The 20,803-nt window shown below is 33.6% G+C and overlaps 1 protein-coding gene across 1 annotated transcript in view; it reads right to left on the reverse strand.

The window, feature by feature from the left end:
• The window catches only part of LOC131531015 (complement factor H-like), a 37,596-nt gene extending 20,225 nt beyond the window's left edge, over positions 1 to 17,371 (reverse strand). Inside the window, exons 1-6 of the mRNA XM_058761564.1 lie at positions 17,230 to 17,371; positions 16,967 to 17,146; positions 16,688 to 16,793; positions 16,540 to 16,616; positions 15,959 to 16,153; positions 13,097 to 13,288 (exon numbers count right to left, since the gene is read on the reverse strand). Of these exons, the coding sequence (XP_058617547.1) occupies positions 13,097 to 13,288; positions 15,959 to 16,153; positions 16,540 to 16,616; positions 16,688 to 16,793; positions 16,967 to 17,146; positions 17,230 to 17,305 (826 nt within the window). The 5' untranslated portion in view covers positions 17,306 to 17,371. The remainder of the gene's footprint in view (positions 1 to 13,096; positions 13,289 to 15,958; positions 16,154 to 16,539; positions 16,617 to 16,687; positions 16,794 to 16,966; positions 17,147 to 17,229) is intronic.
• Positions 17,372 to 20,803: the final 3,432 nt, after the last annotated feature.

A 20,803-nucleotide genomic window follows, 5' to 3' on the forward strand; every position in this document is an offset into this window, starting at 1 on the left:
AAGTGGTATACTTAAAAGTCTGCTAAATTGGAATAAATAATTTTGTACTAAATGCATTTTAGTTGTGCAAACGCAGTGCTGAAGTTCAGCTAAAGCTGTAATAAATATACTTGATTGTGCTAAAGTGGAACTATTTCAAGTATACTTATAGTACACTTTAAATATCCACTCTTTTATTTAATTTTTGAAATGCAGAATTCATTCAGCTAAAACTTCAAATGTATTTTGGTGACATTACAATTGCAATTCAATTACACTGTAAGAGTGTCGCAAATACATTAATATTATACTAATAACAAACTGAGGTCATACTAATCCTTCCCTAGTGAAAAAAGGTATACTTTATTATATTTGTAATATATTCCGTTTTAATAGTAAATTGCAAATATACTAACAAAAAATGTACTATCTTTAAATATACAAAAAGTATATTAGCGTCATGCTTTTGCCTATTTTCACAATACAACTTTTAACACACTTTAAAATAATTGTAATTTAGTATATTTTCTAAAAAATATATTTTACAAAAATATACCTGAATTGAAAGTTCTGTTTATTTTTTATAAGTATATTTATTTGCACTTATTTAAATATATTTTATGAATATTTTTTAACTGTGTGCTGAAAATGATCATTGTAACAATGCATTGAAAGTATATTTTCAAAGTACATTATTAAATAACCTGAAGCTGTAGTATGCTTTAATGAGTAATTTTTAAGTTTACTTCTTCATGCTTTGAATTCACTTCATTACTTGGACATCCATTGCTTTCAGAAAGTAATAAAACAAATAAATAAAGCAAATGCATTATAAAGTGTACAGTCAAGTAAACACTGTCTATATTGCAAGGCCAAAAACTGAAGTTCACTCACTCTGCATTAATATTATATCACTGCATTATTATAACATATCATACATTTTATGGATTTTATTGTTTGGAAGTGGAATGACATACAGTTTGTCCTTAGACCTAATAATTACACATTTCCATTTGAGTGATTGTGGATGGACAGCAAATACATTATGAGACACTGCACTGTAAAAAAAAATCCGTAGAATTTACGGTAAAAAACCGGCAGCTGTGTTTGCCGGAATTCTACCATAAAATATACGGTAGCAACATTTTAGGTTTTAACTTAAATTTACAGTTAAATACCGTAATTTCATTAACTGATATAATGTTAATATACCAACCTATTGAAGTAATGATATCTGTTTTGTACCTTTGAAATACACTGATAACCACCAAATTCTGGGAGCGTCAATTTACGATTTTTCCCTGTAAATTTTATATTCTTTTTCAATTCCAAAAGCAGTATTTCACCGTATATATTAGGGGAACTTACTGTTAACCATTTAACAGGTTTTTAACGTAGCCTTTTCACAGTTTTTTACCGTTAAAATCACGGTCATTTTTTACAGTGTGTGTAAATGTTCAGCATATATTTCCTACACGCACGCTCTTTAGCTAAAACACAGAATCTGTTTGCGGTGGATGCAAAAGATGCCCCATCCTCACACTTGAAAGCCACCAAGGTCATAATTTCACAGAATGTTCCATCACTTAACTGTACAACAGAATTGTTTCTCTTTTTAAGAGTCATGCTATTACAGGAATGATAAATAACACTGCTCACTGAAGAAAAAAAAAAAGATGTTTGATGCTGTTCACTTTATTTAAACAATTCCTTTTGATTTAACACCATATATCAGGTTTCTTGTTCAAACATGACTGCATTGAACAGACTTGAAACAACCTTTTTCTTTTCTTTTAAATAATGTTTTTGGAGAAAATATGTTTATAGAGTATAGGGCTGTAGGTTATTATAACTAATTAAAAGCTAATCATATAAATATAGAAATATTAAATATTTACTATTGTTTATTTATATATTTACTATATTTCACTGGAAAAATTATTGATTGAATTTACTAAATTTTTTCAAGGAAAGTGGTTGCAATCAATTTATTTTAGCTACATTTAAATAAACAAAGTTAGTTGACTAACTTTCAACATTTTTTATTTTAAGTATAGCTCAAATAAATAAGTGGTTTGCAACCACTTATCTTAAAAAAAATATTATTAATTTTTTCAGTGTACATAAATCTTTCATATTACACCTACATTAAGCCTTTTTTAATGTAATAACATTTACTTAGGCTATGACAAAATATATATTTTTTAGTGTGTTTCCTAAAAAGAATAAAAAACCGCGGCCGTTTTCTAGTCAGTCCCGTGACGTCAGCCCGTTCAATCACAGCTGAGCTGAGCTTCACTCAAAGCCAGAGTCAGTGTTGCCAACTTAGCAATTTTGTTGCTAAATTTAGCAACTTTTCACACTACCCTAGCAACGTTTTCTTCCAAAAGCACCTAGCAACAAATTTAGCTATTATAATTTATTTGGCAACTTTTAGCAACTTTTGATAAGTGATTTAAATGATAAAAAGGCACACATTTTTCATCTAAATTACTCAAGAGGAAACCAAAGATGCGTAGCTGTACACACATCACGTGAATTAAGTTAGCTGCTATTTGCAATTGTTCAATTTAATAATTATAATAACTGAGTAATTGTTCATTTATGATACGCTTTGTTAGTAGCTTGTACTTGTGATTAGCTTGTGAACCCTGTGAAAAATCAATATGGAAAATTCCTTCACATTAACAGAGTAGATCGTGCCCTATTTTTACAGACTTTTCTTAGAGTGTAGCAGACTAACTAACTGATAATACACTGCTTAAAACTATAATTGTTCAGAATGTGTAGTTTTACTAGTTTACTAGTTAATAAAAAAAAAACTTAAATTGTAATTATACAGTTATATTTTAATATTATATTATGTTATATTATTTTATGAACAAATCTAAATTAACATATATAAAATATATTTTACGCTGCAATTTGATGTAGTGACGCAATTTTGCGTCGAAGTTACGTCATCGCGCAATGACATCACAATGTCATTTAGCAACTTTTAGCAACAAATCGACTTCCTTTAGCAACTTCCCCAGAAAATTAGTTGGCAACACTGGTCAGAGTCATTAAAAGAAAAAGGTAAGAATTTCAAGCTTCTTTACTCCTATTTAAAGCACTTTTGAATGTTTATGATTTATTTTCGTATCTTATTATTTTAACCAGCTCAGCAACACTAATGCAAAGAGGAACTAACACACCATTACATCAACGTTATCAATGGCAAGTGTTAAATATGCAGTGTTTTACACCACAGTTTGTCAGTGGGAAAATAAAAAATATTTTTTTCTTTCTCAGTCGGACACAGACAAACAAGTCCGGTGATTTTTGTCTTTTAAACCAGGAAGACGGCTGACAGATCTAACCGACACTCGAGCCACAGAAACTAAAGCAACAGGTAAGACAAACCGACCTATTCACTATATTACAGTAGTTTTAAACTTTGTGTTAATCGTTATTTATGATCCGCTTCGTCAGTTTCATCTAGCATATCCATGTGATGCTAATTAAGTTTAATAATGCAGCCGAAGCCCCGGTAAACAAAGCGGCTCGAGGAGTTACCATTTCAGACTGATATTTGATACGTTTTTTAATTTGAAACTCATACCTGCATATGTTTTTAAAATCAATCTTTTCAGAGCAAAGCCAGCGTGGAGTGCTGGGATGTCAAAGTCAACAAGATGGCTGCAATAGTACGGGCCTAAAGTTAAGTAAGTAGAATTCACATTGATTTAATTGATGGGTTTTAGTGTTTTGCGAGATGTAAACCATCATTTTCTGAAAGGTTTTTTTTTTTTTTTTTTAAGTATATTTGTTTATTTTTAGATGAATTGTTATTCTTGCAAATGTAGCAGCACAAATGGGTCATCTGAAGCAGTACAATATTTTAGACTGAAATTTAAACCATTGATCAAACCATACACAGCCCTGACAAAAACTGGTTCTTTCTAGGGATGGGCATTTTTGGCAATTTCTTATTTCGATCATCGATAGGTTTCAAAAACAATTAATCGAGTACTTGGGGGCGGGATGTGTGCAGGGGGCGAGGCATGGCCGTAATGGAGATAATGAAAATATCTGAAGACTGTAATGAAAATGAATGTTAAAAATAAAAATATGACATGAAAACATGAACACATGATTAGAACACTGTTAGATTATGATGAGAGAGAGAGAGAGAGAGGGAGTGTGTGTGTAAATGACATTTCCATTTTAGTTATATATTACATATTAGTTATAAATATAATATATAAATACATGTTCAGAAGTTCTAATGTAAATGTTCATATGTTATAAACCATTTTCTTTGTTGTCTTAATGCTTTGGCAATGCAAAATGTATTTTTGTCATGCAAATAAAGCTATTTGAATTGAGAGAGAGAGAGACAGAGAGAGAGAGAGAGAGAGAGTCATAATAGTCATTTCCATAACACTGTTTAACAATTCAGCATATGATAATAATTGGAAAGGAATAAATTTAGCAATTAAAGATATTAATGACATTTTTGAAAATATAGCAAAAAAAGGCTCATTTAAATAAAACTACCACATATAAACACAAAAATAGAACTAAACAAAAACCTTCTGAAAACTGGTTTGACCATGACCGTAAAACAATAAGACAAGAGCTACAATTAATTTCACATCAAAAACACAAAGATCCAGTCAACTCAGAATTACGCTTAAAGCACTCAGAACTTCTGAAACAATACAAAAACACACTGAGACAGAAGAAATTGTATTATTATAAAAACACACTTCAGAAGATCGAAAACACAATTGATCAGGGTCAGTTCTGGAGTACTTGGAACAGACTAAACAATACAAAGCCACAAGAACAAGCCATACAAGATGGTCAAATTTGGAAAGATTATTTTGAGAAGCTCTATACACATCAAATTGACCCTCTGAATAATCCCAACCAGTTGAATGCTCTTGAATAATGTATCAAAAACAACCAAAATCCACTAGACTATCCAATAACCCAACAAGAACTTAGTGGAAAACTGAAATCCCTCAAATGTAAGAAATCCTGTGGGCTTGACAACATAAAAAAATTAGATGCTTAAAAACAGCTCTCCTGAACTTCAGATTGCATTAGTCAAACTTTTTAATTTGACTTTGAGTTCAGGTGTTTTTCCTGAGGTATGGAACACAGGACTCATCTCTCCTATCTTTAAAATTGGAGACAAAACAGATCCTAATAACTACAGAGGGATATGTGTAACAAGTAATTTGGCAAAAGTATTTTTCTCTATAATCAACTCTCGGATTTCATCTTTCTTAAAGCAGCACAATGTCTCAAATTGGCTTCCTCCCTAAACATCGAACGCCTGACCATATTCACACACTACACTCATTAATAAATGTGACCTGATCCAACAAAATGAGTCACAACACCACACTTCAACATGCTTTACAATATAATTATCCTGGTCTGATTTTAATTCCCTCTGGAAATTTCAATTTGGCAATAAAATCATTACTTGTAAAAGCCCGCAGGGCACTGCACGCCATACAAACACAGTTATTCAAAATAGACATCCCCATCAGAATCTGGACAAAGATTTTCAATTGTGTCATACTGCCTATTGCCCTGTATGGAAGCGAGATCTGGGGCCCAACGAGTAACTACAGCCATAAAGATTGGCACAAACACCCTTTAGAAGCTCTGCATGTAGAGTTCTGCAGAAGCATCCTTCATGTCCACAGAAACACACCTAATAACGCCTGCAGATCGGAGTTGGGCCGTCTCCCCCTAAATCTAATCATTAAAAAAAGAGTTTTAAAGTTCTGGATCCACTTAAACTCTAGTTCTGAAGATTCTCTTCATTGTAAAGCACTAAAAACACAAAAAATGAGTGCCCAAAAAAGTCATCTTTGTGTAATGGTGTCAGATCTGACTAACAAAGCACTCAATATCACCAACCCTGAAAAACATAGAAGAATCAAAGAAATTATGAATGAAGAGAAGGAGACATACATACAGCATGGGAAAGAACAAGCCAAAGACCAAAGTCGTCTCCAATGTTATCTGAAACTCAACAGAGAGTACAGTCTGGCTGACTATCTGGTCTCAGTCAGGAATATAACTCACAGACATTTACTGACAAAGTACAGACTGAGTGACCACCAGCTGGCCATAGAAAGAGGACGACATAAAAAGACGTGGTTACCTAAAGAAGAGCGAATCTGTAACGAATGTAGATCTGGATCAGTTGAGACGGAGGAACACTTCCTCCTCCACTGTGACAAATACACGTCCTTAAGAGACGCAATGTACAATCAAATACAGCAGATTATTCCTGAGTTCCAGTCACTCCATGAAAATGACAAACTAGGAATATTACTTGGTGAAGGACCTGCTTCCTCTTTGGTAGCACAACATATTTATAAATGCCACAAACAAAGAAGTAAAGAGTGTGCATTAGTAGTACCATTAATGTTTATATATGTATGTGTGTATGTATTTTGCATATATTTTGTTTTGTTTTGTTTTGCATATATTTTTGTTTGCTTTGACACAATCTGTATTGTTAAAAGCGCTATATAAATAAAGGTGACTTGACTTGACTTGTTTATTTATGGATGTATATTATGTTTTTTTTTTGTTATGTACAATGCTTTGGCAATATGTATCTAAGTATGTCATGCCAATAAAGCAATATGAATTGAATTGAGAGAGCGCTCCCGCCATGATGCACTTTCAACAATGGACGAAATTTACTATAGATTTCACATCCTATAAAGTTCTCATTATAATCCTATCTTTATGAAATTCCAGTGAACTTTCAGTTATGAGAGAGAGAGAGAGAGCACTCCCACTGTGATGCCCTTTCAACAGTGCGTTGAAACACTGGCAAGGACAGGGTTTACTATAGCTTTCACATTCTATAAAGTTCTCATTATAATGCTTATGTCAGTAATGTTTATGGCAGATTTGTGCTATATTTTCATCTACATTATCAAGTGATTCCTAAAATCGCGTGTTTTCAAAGCCATACGAAGTACGAAAACAATTTTTATTGAAGCATGCCTACTGTTGAACAAATAAGATGAAAAAAAAAAAAAAATCACTGCTGCATTATTATAGGATCAGTATTTTTAAAAAGATCTAAAAGCAATAAGACCGTCTCAAATAACTCAGTCAATTTCAGGCTTTGCATTTGAGCGTGAAACTAAACACTGGTAATATGCAGCGCATTCAGCATGTTAATAAATGCTAACATCCTAACGCATCCTTATTAGATGAATCAGATATGTATGTAGCTAACCCAGACATCACTACGTGACTTCAAAGCCAAGCTTCTCTCTCTTCTCACGTCTATACTTTGAACCACATGCTGTTGCAAGCTAAATAATCAGAGCTCAGGGTGCCGCCCAAAGTGCTGCTATAACCAATCAGATTTTATTTATTTTTTTTCCCACGATCATCGTTTTCATGATCGATCATCGCTGTCACGGCCGAGCACTCGATCGCTGTTGCACATCCCTAGTTCTTTCACACCACATGAATGACATCATGATATCCAAGGATGTTAGATGTAATGTAGCGTGTCACCATTTTTGATTCAGACTGTATTGGCAGAATGAATAACATTAAATTTCAGTTTGCCTTTGATTCAGAGTCATTATGCTTCACAAGAATACGAGTTGGGTCTTGAAAGTTCTAGTTCTAGTAGGCTTTCTTAATATGGATTACAAAAAAGGTCTTTTGTGTTATATTTCCACTTGCACTTATCTTAACGTTGCTTTGGGTTTGTATAAAGGTGTGTTGATTTATATTTATTAATTTATATTTATTTGGTTGTTTTATTAATGAAAAACCATAACACTAACACTAACTACACACTAACACTTTTTTTTAATGCATTTAGAAAAAGGAGCCTGGCCAGGTGCAGAAGGCAGCAGTCCCCATCATTGCTGTTGAGAACGAAGAGGAAATGTCACAAGGGAACCCACTGGATGTTTCGGTGATGTCAACCAAGTCTAGGGTCAGTGCGCCGCTGCTGTTTTTTTCACTTTATGCCCTTATTAAAGTACTCTAACTTCTCAAATCAGCTTTACAGAAAAAGCATGTGTCTACATTACAATTTAGCCTGATCTGTACTATAAATACTATACTTTTAAACTTGAATAGTGTTGTATCATGTGATTTATAATGATGCTACATGGGTGTACTCACTTCTGTTGTATACTGTGTTTGACTAATAAACTGGAAGCAATATTGATGTGACATACTGATACAATTCCTCACTGCTAATCACGATGTTCATTCTATTAAGTAGTATGGGTTTAATATAGGATATTTACAGTCTGATGTAGTAAAAAGAAAAAGTTGTATGAACATGCCCTCTGACCTTACCTCTTTTACTTTAACAAAATCGTTCTTGCGGAGTTTCCCCACACAAGTACATCTGATGTGTGAGCGCCCATCAGGCACGAATGTAACAAAGAGCAATTCTGGTAACACTTTACAATAAGGTTCATTAGTTAACATTAGTTAACAACATTAGTAAACATGAACTAAGAATGAGCAATACTTCTACAGCATTTATTAATCTTAGTTAATGTTCATTTCAGTATTTACTAATACATTATTAAAATCACAAGTTGTGTTTGTTAACATTAGTTAATGCACTGTGAACTAACATGAATGAACAATGAACAACTGTATTTTTATTAACTAACATTAACAAAGATTAATAAATAGTGTAATAAATGCATTGTTCATTGTTTGTTCATGTTAGTTAATACATTAACTAATGTTAACAAATGACACCTTATTGTAAAGTGTTACCGCAATTCTTTATAGAATTGCAATATTTTTTGGACATGTATAATTTAAAATTGTTTTGTATTGTTTTGTTTTGTTTTGTTTTATTGTATTTATTTTACATGTTCGAAATAAAGTAAAAAAAAAAATCTAAATCAAATTCAGCAAAAAAGTGGAGTTTATGTGTTGCTGCTGTTACAAAATGTTTTTTTTTTAATGTTTGTTTCTTTCAGCGTTATTTTTATTTAAAAACATGGTCGGTGTATTTTATGTTTTGCAATGCTAAAACGATTTGAGGTTTAAATAAACACCGTTGTTAATAATGTGTCTCCGTCTGTCATTGAAATTATGAATTTATTGTAATGACCTTAAAAAGTGGATTCAGCATTGGGGAAAAATTTGCATATTTTTACTCAAAAATAATACATTTGTTGTATATTGCTTGTGTGTTTCAAAGACACTCATAATTAATTTGTAATGTCCTCGAAATACAAAAAAAGTACACTTTAATATCACTAATCAAGCATGTAAATAGGCATGTACATAAAGTGTACTTGAAGTTGATCCAATTAAGCATATAAAAGTAAGTTAAGATAAGTCATGACGTATTGTCAAGTATGGTGACCCATACTCGAAATTGGTGCTCTGCATTTAACCCATCCAAGTGCACACACACAGCAGTGAGTAGTGAACACACACACACCCAGAGCAGTGGGCAGCCATTGCTCCAGCGCCTAGGGAGCAATTAGGGGTTCAGTCAGTGCCTTGCTCAAGGGCACCTAGTCATGGTATTGAAGGTGGAGAGAGTGCTATTCATTCACAATACCCACCTTCAATTCCTGCCGGCGCGAGAATCGAACCTGCAACCTTCAGGTTACAAGCCCAACTCCCTAACCATTAGGCCACTAAAATACACAGTACAAAACCATTAATTACTCCCTAACCATTAAATACAACTAAAATACACAGTACAAAACTAGTTGTTCCAAAATAGCACACTTAACTAATCAGTTAACTAATCATTAACACACTTGAAGTATACTGAAAAATAGTAGTATACTTCTTCTTTTTTTTCCCACTAGGGTTACTTTTAGTGGCTTTAAAATGCATTGCAATGGCATTCCAAGTAAACTTGAAGTGGGCTAATGGCACAATTATTGTGTGCTTCTAATGCAATAAAATAACCTTCTTAAATAATGGCACAGCTTAAGAAATTGCCTTTCACTGACACCCCCAGCATACCAACCAACTCAGTTATCGAGAGAACATCAGCTGAAGGAAACATTGCGGATTGGATCTGAACCCGGGTTGCTGCCACACACGTGCACTCACTTTACCAGATGCGCCGCCAAAGCAGACATGATGCCCTGTGATGAACTGCGGTTACTTTGTAGTCTAAATGGTTACATATACTACTAAGTAAACAGTTTTTTTTCCATTAATGACAGCACAAATTATATGGACTTAAAGACTGCGAATTGCCAAAAGGTTTTAATATAGGCGCAGTAAGCGGTGCGTGGAAATAAACGTGAAACGGCCTTTATAGAGCACGAAATTATTAAGAACCATTAATGGAAAAAAGTGTGTTGGTCAAGGTGCATTGGAGTGTATTGGGAATACACTAAAGTAATCAACATTCTGATCAAGTTCGTGAATTTCTTTCACCATTTCAAATCCACGACTATATTGTTTACATATCTTTACTTTTGTAACTACTATATGTGACCATGGGCCACAAATCCAGCTTTCTACTGGTGTATGGTTTGTTAGGATAGGACAATATTTGACAGAGATGCAACTATTTGAAAATCTGGAATCTGAGGGTGAAAAAAAAAAAAAAAATCAAAATCAAGATATTGAGAAAATCATCTTTAAATTTGTCCAAATTAAGTCCTTAGCAATGCATATTAATCAAAATTAAATTTATATATCCACGGTTGGAAATTTACAAAATATCTTCATGGAACATGATCTTTACTTAATATCCTAATGATTTTTGGCACAAAAGAAAAATCGATAATTTTGACCCATACAATGTATTTTTGGCTATTGCAAATACACCCGTGCTACTTCAAAATGTTTTTTTGGTCCATGGGTCACATATGTAAAGCTGCTTTGCAACCATGCAAAATTGTGAAAAGCACCATTTTGTGGTTAAATTATTGAAAAGTTAATTGAGAAAAGGTAATTGAAAATTATTGAAAAGGTAAAGTTCATAACTATAGAAAGTACTGCATCATTATTATCATTATTTGCAACTCAAAACATTTATTTTTATCTATACTATTTTTTATACTCAAGTAGAACTCAAATAGAGTGTATTGTATTGTACATTTAATCATAACAGGTCAACTCTTTCAAAGGCTCCGTCCAGTTAGTTTATATGGGAATTTATGTGTTAAAATCACTTTTAACAAGTTTCAAACACGTTTTAGATGGAATTAAGAGCCTAGCCAGTGTAATTTCTTAACGATGAATATATATATTTCATCCTTCCCCAAATATATTTGTAAAAAGTATAGTATTTTACAAATGAATTTGTAGTGCACTGTTTGTGCTGGATGAAAGCATGAAATAACTACATTTAGAATGTATTTTCAGTTAGTATAGACATGTCAATCTATTTTTATTATACTTATCATGAAATAAATATATTTTAAATACAATTAAGTATATTTATTTTTCACTAGGGACATTTGGGTTTTATGGTCAATGAACTTTCATAGAAAATGAACAAAAACTATATATAAATTCAGACAGGCTTTATAAATGAATGTTAGGGTGCAGAGGTAGATACGAGAGAGAAAAAGGAGGACTCAAGTGGTGATGTGCTTTGTTCACTTACTGGATTAGGTACAGAAGATTTAAAACTCGCTGTCCAATTTAAAAAAAAAAATATATATAAAATAAAATAAAGCTTGATTTGGAAATTAAGAGTCAAGAGCACACTACACAACCTTTGTGATTTAGGCAGTGTCAGTTGTAGACACAGGCTAGTCGCAGGCTGCCCAGTGAGTCTAAGACACAACCTCCTATTCAGACTGGTCAGGATTTACATCAGGCCTCTAATTCTTCATTGCCTATGCCTTCTGCAGATTTGATGTTAGTAGACAAATCAACCTCATGCCACCATTTACAGAGAAAGAGGTAGATTCATATTTTGGCGCTTTTGAATGCATTGCTGTGGTTTTGTGCTGGCCAAAAGAGGTCTGGCCTCTTTTCTTACAGTGTCATTTAACTGGAAAGGCTCAGGAAGTGTGCTCTGCTTGATCTTGATGATAGTCTGCCGTGTTAAGGGCCTATGAGCTTGTCCCCAAAACTTATCATCAAAAATTTCGTTCACGTAAAAAAACTGCCAATCAAACTTTTGTTGAGTATGCACATGAAAAGTGTGTTTTCTTTGATAAGTGGTGCTAGTCCAGCAAAACGGCTCATTTTGAGCAGCTTCGTGAACTTGTTTTAGTTGAGGATTTTAAGAATTTGTTGCCAGATAAAATAGTACTTGAATGAGCAAAAGGTTCATAATCTTGCCGAGGCTGCTGTGTGTGCTGATGAATTTTTGTTAACTTATGCACACTTTTTTCCTTTTGTATGAAGGTTTTTCGTTTTAAGACAGTTCATGACAACAGTGTTTAGATAAGAGCTTTTTATTTTTAATTGAACCAACTAAAATGTGTTTTCTGTTATTTTAACAAATCAATTTCTTTTTTTTTTTTTCTGTTTTGAATAGCAACAGACCCGTGTTACCATTTGATTAATAGTACTGAGGACATAACATTACCCTTTAAGAACAAGTCTGATGGATAAGAAAAGGACGTTACATCTAGAGAGAGAAGATATTCTAGTCATTTCAGTGTTCTGCATCTGGACTTATTTATCCGTTCATCAGAAGTTGTCATTTGTCTTAACATATTAGGTCAAGTATTAAACCTAAAGGTTTTATATTTGATAATCATATAAGTTCACAAAATTTACTTTGCACAACAGCCACAATGGTTAATGCCATACTGTACCAGCATGTCGTATTTTTATTTTTTTGCTGTATATATATATATATTTATATATACTTTTTTTTTTTTTTTTGCTGACTGGGGCTAGTCAGCTGTTAATCAACTCACTAAGAGATGAAGAAATACATTGAACAAAATCTTTTAGTCTTTGCCAGTTTGGGACAGGGTTCATGTGTGAAGATTTGATGTATGAATGATGTTTTAATGAATAACACATAGATGTTAACATTGCCTTTCACTTTTTTGTATAAAGAATAAAATTAATATATTTTTATACATTAAACATTTTGTAAAATGTTTAAAGCAAATAATATTATTACAGTATTGTTTCATACCTTCACATTTCGGATATGGCTGATCCCATTTTCCATTTGACAGGCATTCAATTACTCGTTGTCCTTGCATCTTCAGGTCCACATCAGTGCAGCGAAAAACTAAAACATGTCCAGGTTTATAAGGTGAAATGATACCTGGATGTCCAGTTAAAATGTCAACATTGATGAGTTGTTCCCCCTCACAGGTAACTTCTGCATATGAAGAAATAATATTCAATCATTATTAAAAGATAGGTGTTAGAGTTTTAATGGAATAAAGCAGAGCAGAGCAGAGCAGTTTAATGACAGCTAACTTTACTCATGCTCTACTTGTTGTTACCGGTATGCCAGAGCATGAGCTCTTGAAGCTCCACCCTTTTCTGAAAAGGGACTGGGAGCACCAGCTCATTTGCATTTAAAGGGACATACACAAAAATGGCACGTTTTGACTCATACCCTTAAAGTGTCAATTTTAAAGGGGTCATATGATGCTATTTTAAAAATCATTATTTTGTGCATTTGGTGTAACAGAATATGTGGACATGCTTATTTTTCAAATACATTATTGTATATTATTGTAGTTCCTCTATGCCCCGCCTCTCTCAAACGCATCATTTTCTACAAAGCCCCTCCTTCCGACAAGTGCAGTCTGCTCTGCTTGGCCAGCTGAAACAGTGCATTGTGATTGGCCGAACACCACAAGCGCGCGTCGGAAATTTAACGCCCCTTACCATAATCGTAAGCTTCAGCTTTCAAAGTAAATATGAAGACAGTTAATAATGTCCTTAGTCTTACCATCAGTTCAACCCTGAGAGGGGAGCAGAGTCACGTGACAGACACAGTGATGATGCTCGTATGTATTTGCAGTACACAAGCCACGGTTAAAACTGACTTCACTGTGATGTGACCCTCTCTCTCTCTCTCTCTCACACACACACACACAAACACACAACGCGTTACTCTACACTGTGCAAAACTCCACATTTGAACAGTCAATAGCAAATACTTAAATTAATAACAAAACATACTTACAGTCACTGGCAGAAGTGCCAGATTGTCATAGCAAAGTCGGAATTGACCTTTTTTTTTTTTTTTTTTTGAAATAGCCTTTGTGCACATCCAGCCTTATACTCTCCTAGGTTCACGAAACTGTCATCTACAAATTCGAACATTTGGGTTGTGCTTTTCTGTTGTAAACAAATCTACTTCCGGAAGGCCAAATAAAGTGCTTTTGCTTTTGCATTGAAGCACACAGCGTCTCCCTGACATGGCTGCATCAACACTACTGCGGTTACTGAAACCATGCCTTCTTTCTTTGTGCGCACATTTGGGCAGCATTACACAAGTATTTCCACATCGTGACGTAGACATGTGGGGGCGTGTTTTAATAAGGCATTTTAGCCCGGTCTGGATCAGCATTCTTTTTTAGATAGAATAAATCCTTTTGTGGGAGACTTTGAGCTTTGTAACTCTGCAAATCGTATACATGCACAAACAGCTACATAAAACACTAAAGAAAAGGAAAACAAGAAATCGCATCATATGACCCCTTTAACAAGCAAAAAATTATATGTGGGGTATTTTGAGCTAAAACTTCACATTCACACTTGCTCTATAGGCTACTATACAGTATATATTCCACTCAAGAGATCATGATGTAGAAGTGAATTGTCATTTATAATTGTGTTAATTTGTGATCTCAATATTCTGTGCTTTGTGTCAACTTTGAATTGACCACTTTCATTTGTTGTGTATTATTTTAATGCTTTCAGAGCATAGGAGTGAAATGCCATTTATTTTGTTGACCTTATTTGTGATTTGTTTATTTGTAGGGAGGCAGGTACGTTTTTCTGTCATTTTTGTTTTCTGTTGATTAGATTATTTATATATTTTATTCGCTAAGTTTGTTTTGTTTGTTATTTTGACCTTGGGTCAACCTGAAGTTATATCTCCTTAATTTTATTATTACTTTCATTATTGTTTTCTCTTGCTTTAATAATTAATTTGACTTGAAGTTGGTGTATTTGGTGATCTATCAGTGGGGGTTAGAATCCTGTTAATATCTATCATTTCATGCCACACCATAACCTCAGAATGAGCCCTAACAAAGGGGAGCTTGTCATGTACACTACTTTCTTATTTTGCTGGTGAGCAAGTTTGATTGGCAGTTTCTTTTTGTGTGTCATGGAAAGGAATATGGTATAATGGGATTTTGTATTTAGTAGTTATGTAATATACCAGTAGGGGCAGCATTTGGCTCTGAAAATTCCTAGCTGTCACCAAAGTTTTCTGATGATGTCACAGATGATACTATTAGGAAGTTTTATCTGTATGTGAACCAATTATTTTGATTACTGCTCAGCATTTTATGTAGCATTATATAAAATAGTATTATAAAATATATAATATAATAAATTAATTCCATAAAAATATGAAATATTATAAAATAGGACGCATAATATTATAAAATATGAACAATATTATACAACAATATTTTGTAGTAAAATATATAATAAAATAATATAAAATTTAGAATTGTTCAAATTATTTTGCTGCAATATGCAAAATAGTATGTGCAAATATATACAAACTGTTACAGTACAATTGAAAGCATCAGTCAATGAAGCATTTATTTTTATAATGTAGATGTGTGACACCTTACTGATCATTCAGTGTTCCTGAATTCCCGCCCACTACCAAAGAAACCAGCCTCTCAAATACTTCTTCAAATTATTCTTAGCCTCTAACTCAGTCATTGGCGAGCGAAATCTAACGTTTTATTAGTTTGTGGCTAAAGATAGACTTTTTGTCATCTAGCGTGAAATTTAGTCTTACATGAGACTGATTTACTCTTAGAGAGTTGTTTACAATCTGTGACCTTACCAACACATTTAGGAAATGGGCTGCTCCATTCTCCATTTGACAGGCAAGTGATTTCTTTCGGTCCTCGTAAAATCAGTCCTTCACCAAGACATGAAAATGTCAACCTTTGTCCATATCGTATGAAGTCCTCAGGGTCGTTAGGGAGTCCCTCCACTCTGATGTTTCCCTCTGCTGTTTTTCGTTCACATGATACCTCTAAAGAGAGAGAGAAAAAAGAAAAACATTTCAGGAGCTCAGACGGCCATTATGGTTATATCAGGCCACCCAGGATATTTACAAGGTAAAGAAATATTTGATGTCACCTGCATTTTGTCGAAAATATAGGGCTTTTTTATTTATTTATTAATTTTTAAAATTTGAAATAAAGGTTCTTTATTGGAATCTTTGGTTCCCTGAAGAACCTTTCCATTACATTCCAGGTTCTTTATGGTGGAAAATTTTCTTTAAGATTATTAAAATATTCTTCACGTTAAGAAAAAAATGGTTCTTTGGGGAACCCAAAATGATTCTTCTATGGCATCGCTGTCAAAACCCTCTTTTGAAACCTTTATTTTTAAGAGTTTAGGCAGTTTTTTCAGTACCTTCACATGCAGGTAATTGATTGTCCCATCCACCATCCCGACATGTTCTGGTGTCAAATCGACTCATTATCTGGAAGCTTGAAAAAAAAACATGTTATAAGATTTCTTTTTCAAATAACTCTGTCTAAATATAAACTTACATACTCACCCATCATTGCAGATATACTTGATGACTGTTCCAAAAACAAAACCGCTACCTCTTTCAATAATGTAACGACCATTTGGAATATCTTCGGGTGACTCACAGCGTTTGACTTATGATGAATCAGAAGCAAAAGATACATTTCAAAATTCTGAGAATTCAGCCTTTGAAGGCCAAGGAAATTATTACATAAGTTACTCAGGTTACTTCAAATGCATACAATTAGACTTAAAAGTATTTTACGGCAGTCCACTGATTTATAAATTGTGTGTCATGTATACCCACGTGAACATTTTTCACCACGCCATTTAGTCCATTTATTATTGTTGCACTTATAGATGATTTTTATCAGAGAGGCATAGCCAAGTCCGCAAATGTAGTCAAGTGTATCTCCTTCAGAGTAGTGGGGTTTTTTTGAGGTTTCAGCAACTTCTGCATTCTCTACCACTGGGATCTCAGTGCAACCTGTTAGACCATTAGAAAAAGACATCATTGCTGTAATTTCTATGTAATAATTTACTAATTCTTTTCAAAAAGAAATGCCTTACCATTTGATGTAGATGCATAAACAATGAAGCATATCCAGAGACATAAAAAAACAAGACTTGATTCCATTTTCCCCATTCTGTTAGTTTGCTCACACTAGGATATGAAGAAACTTGCCAAACAAAGTCTTTATCTTAGTTAATATTTGACAGTTCTGGGCAGGATGTTAGTGTGCTGCATGATGTTTATTTGGGATCACATAGGGATAATTTATATTATATGTTAAAAAAGATGTTTGAGTTGTCTAAATAATAATAATAAATGATGGATCATAAAGTAATATGTAATGAGATTTAAAAGTCTAGGCTAGTGAAAATGGCCCTTTTTTGGAATTCTTTACAAAGTTAATTATCAGTAATTATCAACAATTTGAGAGAAAAGTGAACTGGGGGAAACTTTAGATTAAGTACTGCAAAAACATGAACAAATAAAATGTAAGTGGTAGATGTCTGCACACACACCCTAAAAATGCAAATGCAAGATTTATTGCTTTAATGACAGCATACAATCAAAGATTTATTTGTATGATGTAAAAACAAAAATTACAAAAATTGACTTGATTTGCAATAACAACACATGAGGGAGTTGTAATGCTTTTCTCCTGTGTGTGATCTAGTCCAGCTTGAAAACATTGATTAATGTGAACTTAGGTCAGTTGGAACTGCTGTCGTAACATGTTTTACATACTCAGCTAACTGAACCACTGCAAAGCAAATACTTTGTGCAAACATGATGTGCTCTTTATATGAGAAGATCAAATACAAAAATACTGGAATTGATGTTTTTGAACATAAATGAGTCAAAGCTGTGGACCAAATAAAATCATTTGCTAGGACCTTCTGTTGTTTCACAATTTATTGATCTTGCATATCAGCAAACCATGTGAGGCTGATTGTGTAGAATTGTTGAAAAATTGTTAACATTGAATTGTTGTAAAATACAAACACAGCTATACATTATTTAAGCATTTGTTTTCCACTAATGCAGATTAGTTTATTTTTTTTATATTTTTTTTAACAAATGTTAAATACTGTAACTCAATAGAATAAAATAATCACAAGTAGAATGTATTTTTTCAGCCCCCTCTTCTAAGTTAGTTAAACTCCTGTATGTAAGGAAATAAACCAAACTCAGAGTAATAGTGTTTGAATGTCAAGCTTTATTTTTGAAGCAATGTTGACACAATGTCATATTATTGTAACATAGATCAAACCATCAAGCTTGTGTACGTTGCTCTTGTAGCAGTTTGCTCGTGTCTCTTTATTGTCATCCATCAGAGGAATGTTACAGATCTTAAAACAGATAACAATAATAAATGCAGAGTTACAGGCTGGTGGATGTTAATGTTGTAATTTTAAAGAGGTGGTTGATTGCGATTTCACTTTTTTTATGTTAGTTAGTGTTTAATGTTGCTGTTTGAGCATAAACAATATCTGCAAAGTTGCGGTTGCTGAAAGTTCAGTTCAAACAGAGATATCGTCTTTTTAAATTCTGGCAGTTTAATGCCTACAAAAACGGCTCGTAGGGACTACAACGAGTTACTTCCCGGGTTTGTAACATCACAAACCCAGATAAACCCCGCCCCCGGGAACATGCAACAAAGGGGGGCGAGGCCATGCTGTGCTGCTTTAGAGAAGAGGAAGAAAACTAGGGGTGCACATAAAAATCTATTCATATATTAATTGCGATTCTGTCTTCTAACGATTCCAATGGATTCACAAGTTTCAAAATCAATGTTCTAAAGCAGCGGTTCTTAATACTGTTCCTTGCGTCATGCTCTGCTCTGCATCTCTCTCTCTCTCTTCCTCTCTCATTCAGATTTTCAGCTAAGCTCTAACATGAACTGTTCCATTTATACACTTATTTTCACATAGTTATGAGAAGCGTTAAACATGGACGCGTGTGTGCGGTTGCCAGACTGTATTAAAGCTTTAATCAGGATAAAACCGTATATTAAAAGCCGAAAGTGACGTTACATACAGCCAAGTATTGTGACCCATACTCAGAATTTGTGCTCTGCATTTAACCCATCCAAAGTGCACACATACAGCAGTGAACACACACACACACACTGTGAACACACACCCGGAGCAGTGGGTGTGTTAACAGCTAACAGAAGCATTAGCATTTACAAATAACAACGTATCAAAAGTATGAGACAACAACAAACAAACAAACAAACAAAAAACATACCATTAAGAGCCGTGCTTGCACAGATTCTGAACGATCCTCTTCACTAATATTCTCTGTGTCTCAATTCGGCTCAAATTGATTAGCAATATAGACGCCATTGTTAACAATACAACCAGAGCACATGGCGCTGAGGTGAGGGGCGGGACGTTTAGATGTGCACTAGAGGCGGTTTAGCAAATCACAACACACTGGACCAGCTAACCAATCTGAGCCCATTGCGTACTTCTGAGGGAGGGGCTTCATAAAAGCAGGAAATGATCAGCGCATTTAGAGGAGAAGGGACAGAGTGGTGTGGAATAATGGTAAATTATGTGAAAACACGTTAGACTGCAACCCATAAACACAATCAAGCCTAGAAAAACAAAACAAAACAAAACAATCAACCACCACTTTAAAAAAATGCTTATCAACAAATAATAATTACGGGATCTTTATACCAATAAAATTTTGCATTGCAAAATATACTCTGAATATGATAAAAACAAGTTAGTAACATAAGCAAGATGTTTCTTATTTTCAAACCTCAGTGTTTCACTCCAGGTTGTTTTCAACTTCTTATTGACCTAAACAATAAAATAAAAAATAAAAAGATGTTTTCAACATCTTTGTCGCACGTTGAAATAACCTCCCATGAGGACGTCTTTTTATGACATCTTCTGAACGTCTTATATTGACATCCACATGACTTCTCTAGAAGGTTAAAATAGGTTAAAAACTTATAGTCATATCTTATAGGGATAACAGCAGTCTCATTTAGACATCATTTATACTGCTTGACAAAATGAACACTCTAACACCGTGTCTATACCGGATGCGAGCAGTGCGGCGCGACAAAATACTATAGAACTCATTATAATCAGTGATGCTGTCTACACTGAATGTTGCGTGGTGCGACATGACAAATCTCTGACAATAAACTGCTGCCACGTTCTGTTTATGATGTTCTGACACAAATTTCAAATGATTTTCAACAGTCGCTTTGTCGCGTCCAGTGTAGACAGACTTTAGCTTCAACTTATCATACAGTGGATAACAATTTAAACTAAACTAAATTTAGTTTAGCTGGGTCCATACAGAACACTACCAGTCAAAAGTTTTTGAACAGCAAGGTCTGTTTTTTAAAGTTATTTTTTTTTTTTAAAGAAGTCTCTTCTACTCACCAAATATTTCAAAATATTTAAATAATTTTATATATTTATACATTTAAAAATATTTCAAAATTTTACTGTTTTTGCTGTACTTTGGATCAAATAAATGTATGCTTGGTGAGCAGAAGAGACTTCTTTCAAAAAAAAAAAAGTTGGTTTACTAAAAAAATAAATAAATAACATTTAAAATGCAAATGTAAAAATGCAAAAAACAAAAAAACACTGTAGAAAAACA

The sequence above is a fragment of the Onychostoma macrolepis genome, chromosome 22 (genome assembly GCF_012432095.1).
Source record: "Onychostoma macrolepis isolate SWU-2019 chromosome 22, ASM1243209v1, whole genome shotgun sequence".
In the NCBI taxonomy this organism is placed as follows: domain Eukaryota; kingdom Metazoa; phylum Chordata; class Actinopteri; order Cypriniformes; family Cyprinidae; genus Onychostoma; species Onychostoma macrolepis.